Here is an 11,064-nt window from a genome sequence, read left to right as displayed (position 1 = left end):
TGAAGAATGTCCAGCCTTCCTGGACTCCTTTGCCCTTCAGGACTGCCTCCCAAGGGACTCTGTCAACCAGGCCCCTAAACAGCCCAAAGTCTGCCCTCTGGAAGTCCAAGGTAGTTCTGCTGACCCCCCCTCCTTACTTCTCCAAGAATCAAAACCACTATCGTTTCATGATCGCTATGCCCAAGATGGCCTCCCACCATCACATCACCGACAAGTCCTTCTCTGTTCACAAACGATAGGTCCAGCGGGGCGCCTTCCCTAGTTGGCTCACTCACCAGCTGTGTCAGGAAGTTATCTTCCACACACTCCAGGAACCTCCTAGACTGTTTCCTCTCTGCTGTATTGTATTTACAGCAGACATCTGGTAAATTGAAGTCCTGCACGAGAACAAGGGCTAGCGATTGTGAGACTTCTCCCAGCTGCTTACAGAATATTTTGTCTGCCTCTTCATCCTGGTTGGGTGGTCTATAACAGACTCCCACCATGATATCTGCCTCGTTGGCCTTCCCCCTGATTCTTATCCATAAACACTCAACACTATCATCACCGTCATTAAGCTCTAGACAGTCAAAACACTCCCTAACATACAGGGCTACCCCATCACCTCTCCTTCCTTGCCTAACGTAAGAGAATTGAAGTTGGTACCACTTTATTTGCCTAATGGAACATCCCTCCTTCATTTTGGGGGGGTTATAAAGAAATATTGTTGTTTAAATGAAAGGTTTAAATGAAAATTCTGCGAATAAAGTTCCTGTTCTCTCTCCTCCTTCCTGAAACAGACACCGATGGTACAGAGGATTTCATTGTAAGGAGACATTTTTGGTAGAAATATTATTGTTAAAATTATAGATATACATCTGCTTAATCATGGTTCAGCATTCCTCAATTAGAAAATACCAAGAAATGAAGCGAGATGACAGTAATAGTTGATCTTTGTAAAATTCTTTGGAAAACCATAAAAAGAAACATGCTGACAACTTAAACTGCAAATGTCCTTGTGACTTGTTATGTCTGATTTACAAGGCAGTTGCACAACATTCCAAATATTAAAGAGAAAATAGGTATTTTTTCACTAGACTGATAACCATCTGTGTCATGCTGATGTATGTGGGTCCAAGATGAGTTGATCAGAATCTTTTTTCAGTACTTTGGCATTAATGTATGTCTGAAGATGATATAAATTGATTATAGAGTGTGTCAGCCTGCATCTAATGACCACGGTTTGATAGTGACTCCCAATGAGGTAAAAAAAGAAGAAAGATTAAAAAAAGAGAGAGAGAGATTGAGAGGGAGTGAAAGAACACACATGCCAGTCTGACACGGGGGTCTTACTGCATTCATATTTGCTATGCTTTTGTGTTTTATAGTCCATTAACATTATGGAGCGGACATTGCAGAAATACGGAAGCTATGAAAAATTTGAACAGGCCACTGGAGGCAGCTTGCTGACCAAAAGTCGCATCTGGAATCACGTCAGGAAATACATGGTGAAAGAAGGCTGTCTTGGTGAGGTAAGTCATACACCATGTCAGGAAAGAAACATTTATGTAGATATTAGAAATTACACATGGATGCACCCAAGAGATCGTTTGGGAGGCCTTTCCTCCATAATTACAAGAATATTCCTCACATCATATTTTTCTCATGGCTGTCTCCAGTCTAATTTTTGAACAATTGAAATGATGCAAATTCCTCGTGAATGCTTCAGCCATCTCTCTGAGCCTGTTTCCTGATTCATATATGCTTGTTCTTAAATTCACCTCTTTTGGGAGTACCCAAGAACGACACCCTTCCTTCCCTCCTTTTTTCAGCTACTTGAGACTAGCACATTTCCATTTATTCATCAGTTCTGCCATCTGTTCTCTTGTATCAAATTATTTACACCAAAGGAAAGAGAGTTAAGAAAAGGCCAAGAAAAATAAGCAGCAGCCCAAGAGACTGATTTATAAGCAGCAGCACAAATGAAAGTGACATAAGTGAATAAAAATGTCTGAAAGAGGTTGGTTTGTTGGGTTGGTTTGAGTGCTGGTTTTTCCTGACCTTAACCATCTAATTTTTTAGAGCCCTGTGCAAAAAAATGTATTTCCTATATTCAGGATTTAAAAAGTCCAGTTTGACTGAGTTACATAGAATTGCTTGGAAGAGTCAGGTGAAATTGAATGTATAAAAAGAATTCCAAATGAAGACACCAGCTGACACAGTCTGAGATGGGATTGGATGAGATCACTGGCAGTGAGCAAGAGGAGTCTGGAATGGGAGATCAATAGACAAAAATTAGTTTCTGGGAAACTAGGTTTAACTAGTAAACATAATATTATTAACTCATCACGCCTTTTTGAGAGACTATAATTTGACACTGATACCAGACTTTATCAGTGTTTCTAAGAGTGAGGTTACAAAACTCCAGTTTAGAGCAAGCAGAAAATTACCTTTTTGGTCTTTGCATTCAGTTTTGTCTTGGTTTGTCTTCATGGAAGCAGGATCCTACACCCTCATCAAACATGCCGTGTCCTTCTTAATGAAATGCTTTACTACTTCTGCAAAAGTACGGTTAATACAGCATGCTTAGTATGGTCTAAAATATTATGAAAATACTTCCTCCAGTTGAAAAGGTGTTGATAAAGCTAGGTGGTACCAGTTGTTTAAATCTAAATGCTTTAGGATTTACCTTCCTTTCCTGCATCTTAAATAAGAGTTTTATGGGATTGCTTTCTTGTTGAACTTGAAGCTGAATGGTGGTTTTGAATACAGGGAAACATGTTAATGCCTTTGATCCCTGGGTCCTTTTTTGTTAATTTGACAGTAAAAAAAAAAAAACTCTCTTGTAGGTACCCTCCCTTGCATTCTTCTGAGCAGTACTATGGGGACTTTGTTTAGGCATTACTTGAAGCAAAAGGTGCTTAGTCTTCAACAAAGAGAGTTTCCCTTCTCCCTCCCAGTCACTTGTTTAAAAATTCTCTTTAAACTCAAATAACAATACATATCAATATGCATTAATTTCCTTCTCTGTCAGTTTTTTGTTTTGATTACTAATTTTCCAAGAGAAAACAGGAAAACAAGAACTGCATTCTTGTATAAAACAAAACAATACCAGTATTTTAACAATATTTCAAGTCTGCATCATGTATCAGAAAACAAAGTACACAGTGCTTCCCCCCTCCTTCATGTGGCTTTAGAATTACAACTAAGAAAAGGTTTCAGACTGTTAAGTGTATAGATAGCTAGTGAATTTATGTGTGCTTATCTAAAATTTTTCAGCTTTCAGTAATAATTAGACACAGCTCAAGAAAAAAGTATTTTTCTCTAATTTACTCTATATTTGATTGCCCCCCCCAACCTAGTCAGTGTTAGCATAATAAATTTTGCAGTGCCATATCTGCCTGTCTTAACCCTCATGCTGAGCCCACTGAATTCTGAGGCTTTGTTGGCAGCACAGGTGACTAGGATAGCCCAGTGGAATCAGAAATGTCTCTCATAGGTGATTGCTGGTAGCGAGGAAGAGTTGTGAAGGGCAAGGGACGAAAGAGAAATGCAGTACTGGAAGGGCCAAAGGAAAAAGCAGGAACAGGAGCGAGAAGAGAGCTCTTTGCTACCTGAACTCTTTCATCTTCAGATTGTGGTCCATCTCACGGAGGACCTGCTATCTCGAGCCTCAATGACAGTGGTGAACGGCCGTCCCACTCTCACTATCAATATCTCCACTGCACGAGAGCACTGGCTGGAAGGGATGCTGAGACATGAAATTGGTATGAGCGTGACATCAGTTCTTCAGGCTAAGGGGAGTACTTGCATGCATTCTTACTTATTTTGCAATGATGGGCCAGGCACTGTACATTTACAGAAGGAGGGAACATCCCTGTCTAAAGAAACCTATTCTGTAGGTCTGCTAAAGGGAAGGAGAAACCTATATATAACTGCACCACACAGTAGAAGGAAGATAATCCACTTGAGGATTCCTAGGGATCATGTAGATTAGCATTTTAGGTCAGATCAGGAGCAAGCTTTTGAAGTGAGTCTACTAACTAGTCTCACTTGCTGCACTGAGGTTCACATGCCGAAGGAATCTTGGAGCAGGCAGTGTAATCCTTTCAGATGATGCCAGCCCAGAGGCTATGCTCCAGGGCATACCTTCTGTGCTGTCACTGCTCAGGGACATTTGGTTCATGAGACCAACCTAGGGCTAGTCTGGAGTAAAAAAAGGGAAACAAAAACAGCGCAACCATTCAACCTCAGCATCAGCCATTTCACTTTACAAATCTGCTTCTGTTATGCTGCACTGCTTGCAAATGTAGGCATGCTTTAGGTATGAAGAATTTACTCAGGGACCCCTAAACCAGTGCAAGATTGCCTTGATTTTGCATTACACAAGGTTGGCCCAGCCCCGTGGAAAGGTTCTACAAACGTTTCAGTGAATCTGTTCTAGTTAAGTACATCAAAACTGGATAAACTTGGCTAGTGACTGAAGTTCAACTGAGGAATAAGCCCTGTGATTGCCTTGAAGCACTGTTATTCACATTGTAAGGGGTCACAGCCTCTTCCAAGGCTGCAGTAGGGCTGTTGAATCACCTTCAAGAGGCAACATTTCTGCCCCTTTACTTGGATTTTCCTTCCTTCCTTCTGTTCGCTACAGTGCCTAGCCTATGCTAGAGGCGTTCAGCATGTAAGACACTTTTGAAAATTCCTTGTCATGGATTTGGGAACTCAAGTCCTGCTGACATTTGTATTCCTTAGGCGTTTTCAAGAGTCCCACTTGCAGTCAGCAGGTGAATAATTGCACTGTGTATCTACCTCTGACAAAATTCTCTGTTGTATACAAGGCTAAAGTTGGGACTTCTCCCGGTGCGCAGTCTTACTAGTTCAGAGTTCTGAAATGGGCATCTCCTTCCATATTTTATCTTTTTTTTAAATCATTAGATGCTACTGTTCTAAGTTACATAATCCTTTCTTTTCAGGAACTCATTATTTTCGGGGTTTTAACAACAACAGCCAGCCTTGGTGCAACTGGAATGGACGTAGAAAACACGGGTTAAAACCAATCAACCCTACAGAAGAGGGGCTAGCAAGCATTCACAGTGTCCTGTTCCGCAAAGACCCTTTTCTTTGGAGGGCTGCCCTGCTCTACTACACAGTGTATCAGGCTAGCCAAATGTCCTTCAGTCAGCTTTTCCAGGACGTGGGGAAATTTGTCAAGGACCCCAACACTAGGTGGGATTACTGCGTACGAGCCAAGAGAGGGTGGACTGACACATCACAACCAGGTGGGTTCCCTGTTTGTCTTCTTTATTTTTGTACTTCAGGGAGGCTTTTAGAACGTGCACGGAGCTCCTTCATCATGTCACACAGTAAAACCTTTACAAAAGGGAGAAATGGGACTCCGCACTTTCTGAAATGAGGCGGCAGGATTTCTGCTATTGAAAACAAGGCTGAAAATGCACATCTGTGAGACTTTCAAACTGAATCAGTAATGGATTTTTTTTGTTGGAAGTGGGAATATAAATTGCAAAACCGTGAAAAGGTTCATACAGTTTGACCTCCTTTCATGTTTATTACAAGAGATGTAATGTTGCTGTGGATTTTCACAGACACCATCTTCTGTGTTTGATTTCTTTCTCTGGCTAGCGGTTTTAGCCTTCTAGTTAGTTTTTGGGACGGTTTTCAAAGTCTGGGATATAAATATCTAGTTTTTAAAAACAAAATTGTTCTGCTCATAATGGCTTCTGAGAATATGCCTTGAACAAACCCTGATAGAGTACAATGTGTCTTGATTCCTTTTAGGTTGTTTCAATAAGGATCAGGTGTACTTGGATGGCATCCTCCGAATCCTGAGATACAGAGAGTCCATTGATTTCCATCTTCTGACAGCCCTTGGAAAGGTGAGTGGACTCATTCTTACCAAAGGGTACAGTTTTATCGTTTCAGCAAGCCTGCCTGCAAAGAGCTGTGAGTCATTGTGCTCTGTTTTACTTCAATCTAGAAATCTCTGTTCTGTACAACACCTTGTATTACACAGTGCAAGTTACAAATATTTTGAGGTCCTAAAAATTTCTTCCAGCTTTTCCTCATTCCTCGCTTATCAGATCAAGATTTTATGGTCATATTTCTCAGACTTTCCTTTCCTCCCTTTACAGGGTACTACTACCTGACTTGCAGTAGAATGGACTGTCTTGGGCAAGCGGGACAGGTGCTAGATAAGGTGGTGGTCCTAGTAGAATACAAAATTAACCATTTGGTGCTAATACATCCCCTTCTACCGCAAAGAGTTTTTCATCTCGAATTCCTCTCACTGATGTCACCTCTGATGTTTTTCAAAAATCAGTCTGTTTTTTTTTTTTTCCCCAGAATACATGGTATTTCTACATTCACAGAACATATTTTATGTCCATTCTAACTGTCATTGCTTGTTTGTTCTCAAAACCATACTAAAAAGTGCAGAAACTTTGTGACACTTCCTGAACCAAATCCTTGGATTGCTATATTTCCACAGTTCATAAAGCAGGGTTCATACTCACATAAACCAGGGTTCAAATTGGTGGTGTTATGCTTGCATTTAGAGCTGCTATACCAACATTTCTGCCTACTTGGCAATCAATGGGTGATAGAGGGAAGTGGCATATTATGACAGAGGGTTTTGGTCCACATTTAAGAAGTTTTGCCTTTAGTGTAAGAAACATCCGTATTGGTGAGCAGAGCTATTTAGGTAACTGAACCAAGTTAGGAAGCTCTGAAAATAAAATCGCACTGTCAAATAAGTCTCTGCAACTTTATCCTCTGAAACTTCCTTTTGCTTTAAGCCTGCTTAACTCCACACAGCTTCTGCCTGCTAAACTACTGCACACATACTGTTCCTGCGCTGCTTTATCCCTTTCTCTCTTCAGGGAGTCTGCAGGATTGTCAAGCCACTTCAAAAACATAGTAAGTCATTCCTCATATAATTACAGATTCCACTATAACCCACATGGCAAGGCTTCCACATTAAGGGTCTACAAGCAATTTAATTCTAGCAGTATGATAATTTATAAGTGCTTGACTTTACAACTTCTAAAATCAAGGGATCTTAAAGTCTACTCTGAATGTTTTTGCTGCACACGTCTTCTGCAATCAAACTGGAAATTTGTGTATAAAAGCAGTGCCTGCCCTCAGCATCACAGGTCGGTTGAGGACTGCAGGGACCTCTCAAGATCATCTAGTCCAACCCCCATGCTTAAGCAGGGTCAGCTAGAGCAGCCTGTACCAGTGTTGTACCACCCTCACAGTAAAAAAAGCGGTTTGTGTTCAGGTAGAATTTTGTGCATTTTAACTGGTGCCCATTGCCTCGCCCTGCCAGTGGGCGCTGCTGAGAAGGGTCTGGCTCCCTCATCATTCCTTCCCATCAGGTATTTATACACACTGGTAAGGTCCCCCTGAGCCTTCTCTTCTCCAGGCTGAATAGACCCAGCCCTCTCAGCCTTTCCTCATATGTCAGATCATCTTTGTGGCCCTTCACTGGGCCCGCTCCAATATCTCCATATACTCTCAGGAAAAACATGTTCTCCATGAGTCACCATCCCTGGAAGTATTTAAAAGACGGGTAGATGAGGCGCTTAGGGACATGGTTTAGTGGGCATGGTGGAGTTGGGTTGACGGTTGGACTCGATGATCTTGGAGGTTTCTTTATCTCCATATACTTTTATGAAAAACATGTTCTCTGACCGTCGAGGAATATGAAGCTCGCACTGAGATCTACCCTGTGGTTATTACGAGTTTATCACCACTCTAAAGAGTGATTTATTTGTTTGTTCAGGGTGGAATAGGAGGACCAGGTTGTTCCAAAGGGAGTATTAAGCTCAGCTGGCGTGTCTTCCAGGTTAGAAGAAAAAGCACAGGATTTAAACATAGGGAAGCCCAGCATTTAGTGGGAAAATTTTCATTGCCTTTTGAAGATTCTCAGTGTTCTTGTAACAAGTGAGCTCATCTTTCTCAGCATGCCTACCTTAGGCATGTTTTTTATTGCAAATGCAATAAAGGTATGAACATAACAGGAAACAAAAGCAGTCAACTACGCTGCTGACAACAAATTGCTTCTGTGCTTTAGTAGGTAGTTAACACAGTTGTAAAATCAGAACACTGCTTTCTCGTGTGAATGTATTTAAGAGAGAGCCATGCTGAAGTTTCTGTCTTCTGTTCTCATCTGAGTGCTAGAGATCGGGCTGATGGAGGCAGCCGTGCCTTCCTGATGCTTCTGACATTACTTACAGTGTAGAAGAGAGCAATGTGTGGAACCAGAACACTGCTTGTGCACTTGTGCAAGCTGTTCAGCATACCCAGAAGCAACCGAGGAAAGAGCCTGAAGCCTGAGAAAAGATGCTTTTGGGAAGGAGCAGTTTTAAAACTTTGCAGTAAAGAATTTAATATGGGAAGCACTGCAAAACGTTCATGTAGGAATTGCATGCAAGTACTATTAAAGAAGAGACATGGAATGCAGATATTGGGTGCACTTCAGTATAGCATAACTACCATAGTTTTAAAAAGCAAAAGCAGCAAAATGTCACCTACTATTGTGTTTCCCAAGAATGTGAACACATTGCAAAGAGCCTAAGTATATGTTTTAGCCTAGTCTTTTTTACCTAGTACAATAATTTTTAATTACATGTGGTAAGGAAGACAACCTGTTGCCACAGTAGGATGAGATTATGTTTTTAATCTCCTCAGAATGTCAATTTTTGTCATTTTTTAGCAATTGCAATGACTAGGGAAATACATCCCATTCAAACCACACCTCAGATCACAGATACTTGTTCCTTGGTTGCAGCAGTAACAGAAACACCTGAACATAAATATGAGGGGGAAAGGGTCCTTTTTCTTTCCTTTTTTTGGGAGGAAAAGAGGTAGAATTTCAAGCTGGGACAGGAGAGAAGGTCAGTATTTAATCTCATTTGGTGCTGTGTCTCCAGACTGAGAGGAGATGGTATGATTTTGTATAGTTCCTCTGTATCTACTTCTAAAAACATTATTCAGGTGTAATGCCACACACCACCTTCAAACAGCGGTATCTTAGTAACTTGAATAAGCCCGGGCATGGGTGTATGTTCATTTTTTTAATCAGGATGCATCTTGTCATTGCAGCTAGAAAAGCATACATGTGTACTCAGATGCAAATTAATTCTCTTTGCAGACTTCGTTCCCATTATCATCAGCGAGATACGCACCCCACGTCTGACTGTTTCTATGGATCAGGTTTAGCAATCTGGATTAGACCCTCCTGTCTTTCCAATCAGCCCTTCCATGTCCCTTACACATCGGTGGATCATCCATGCTCACTTTAATCTTTTCTGAATAGGAATCATCACCTACTAAGAGGGCAGGCTGTTTCCAAGGAGCCCTGACCGCACAGTGCTCAGCTCCTTAGAAGAAACATGGGGTAAAAAGGTTGGACAGAGCAGGCTCCACTCTCAAGCCACCTGGCACAAACCTGCTGTGAGGAAATAGGATGTGCCAGTTAGTAAGCACAGTCAGGCTTGTGTTTTTTGCCAGTACATATGCTTCTGTCTGTAGGGTGCCCAGAACACGTAGCTTGTAGACAAAGTGGCGACCACATGAATTTCATCACGCTGGATGGCTGCCCAAGGAGTCCTGTTCTGTGCTTGCAGGACAGCTTGTGTAGCTATTGCACAGCCAAAGCATTCATCCTTTCTGGACCATCATTCACAGCACCTTGAGCTACTGTGAACTCGAGACTTGAAGTCTTAGCTCGTAGAACCATAAGACTACAGAGAAAAATCTCAGCTTTCATTAGAAAAAAAGTAGTAGGCCCTGTAGTAGCTGGAAAAAGTTTGGCAGTGTCACACCTATACCCACAAGACTCTGATGCCAAGAGGCAAACCCAATCTCTGCCCTACTACTGCATGGGAAAAAAAAAATTGGGATGCTTAAGGGTTGTCTATGCTGTAGTTAGTTACTAGAGGTGCATTTTAATTTAGCTTTGCATAAGCACATTTGCTACTGAAAATGAAAACGCCAGAGTTCAGGTCAGCTGGCGCCACGCGTTTCCCAAAGCCGGAGCCTGCCTGCTTCCTGTGCCATGCCTGTCCTGCACTGCCTTTCTAGTTCCTCAGTCTTTGGCACAGTGTTTTTTCCATTCTCATGTCAATCTTTCCACCTCTTTGAGAAGAGACTCCAAGACTCACATGTGCTCCATCCTTTCCCCCTCTATTCCTGCACCTGCTGTAGGTCATTCTCGTTCAGGTTCCTATGAGTCTGTTCACTGACTGAATCAAAAGCAGAATCAGGAAGTATGGAGCCATTTGCTGAAACTACTTTTTTTTTGCATCTTGCACTGAGGCACACAGTCACTCCTGTTTTCAAAGGATTCTCACAAGCTTTTAAATCCCCCTGCTCTGAAATCTTTTCTCATCTACAAGAGAGAATTTAGAGCCGCAGCAGAGAAGTAACAACGGGGCTATAGTGCGAAATTAACCCATGTCCTTCCTTGCAGATCTCGTATGAGGATGTGGACCGCCTGAAAGGATTAGCTGTGATTGAGAACATGAGGGTACCGCACTTTTTGCAAGACCATGCCCGGTATATGGAGCACTTGGAAAAGATCATGGAAGTCAATGAGCTGACTGATGAGGAGCTCCAGGATCTCATAAATTAACAGTATTAGCCCACCATTCACTTACTCTGTGCAACTGAGGATGTAGAACTGGACTTCCCAGAGCTTGCAAAAATGGACTTATGAGAGGCGGGGCGGGAAGGAAAAGTGGCCAGAATATGTAGAATTCAGAAAAAGTCCCTTTATGTTCCTTTTGCATTGTATTTTTTAAAGGGTTTGGGCATTTTTTAAAATTTGGCTTAGGAATTCCTTTGCAGTGATCTGTTCAATCATCTACTCTGTTTTATATGCTAGGTATAGCGCTTGACACTGTCTTTTGTAAGATACTGTCTTTTCCCGTACAGGTTTAGAGGTGGAGGAAAGGAGAAAGAGGAGAAATTCCCCCTCAGTTCTCTTGTGTTTGCCCTGTCTTTGGTCATAGCTTTCACGGTTCATAGCAATAGAACTGCTGTAGATTATGCTACATTGCTGTC

General features: G+C 41.8%; 1 protein-coding gene across 1 annotated transcript in view; it reads left to right on the top strand.

Annotated features, from left to right (window-relative positions):
• Window positions 1-11,028, top strand: part of KIAA0895 (KIAA0895 ortholog) — a 30,823-nt gene extending 19,795 nt beyond the window's left edge. Inside the window, exons 4-8 of the mRNA XM_009332423.1 lie at window positions 1,368-1,511; window positions 3,614-3,746; window positions 4,953-5,258; window positions 5,776-5,873; window positions 10,472-11,028. Of these exons, the coding sequence (XP_009330698.1) occupies window positions 1,368-1,511; window positions 3,614-3,746; window positions 4,953-5,258; window positions 5,776-5,873; window positions 10,472-10,633 (843 nt within the window). The 3' untranslated portion in view covers window positions 10,634-11,028. The remainder of the gene's footprint in view (window positions 1-1,367; window positions 1,512-3,613; window positions 3,747-4,952; window positions 5,259-5,775; window positions 5,874-10,471) is intronic.
• Window positions 11,029-11,064: the final 36 nt, after the last annotated feature.

The sequence above is a fragment of the Pygoscelis adeliae genome, unplaced genomic scaffold, assembly GCF_000699105.1.
Source record: "Pygoscelis adeliae isolate BGI_AS28 unplaced genomic scaffold, ASM69910v1 Scaffold58, whole genome shotgun sequence".
Classification (NCBI taxonomy): Eukaryota; Metazoa; Chordata; class Aves; order Sphenisciformes; family Spheniscidae; genus Pygoscelis; species Pygoscelis adeliae.
This window is presented reverse-complemented; position numbering and strand designations above follow the sequence as displayed.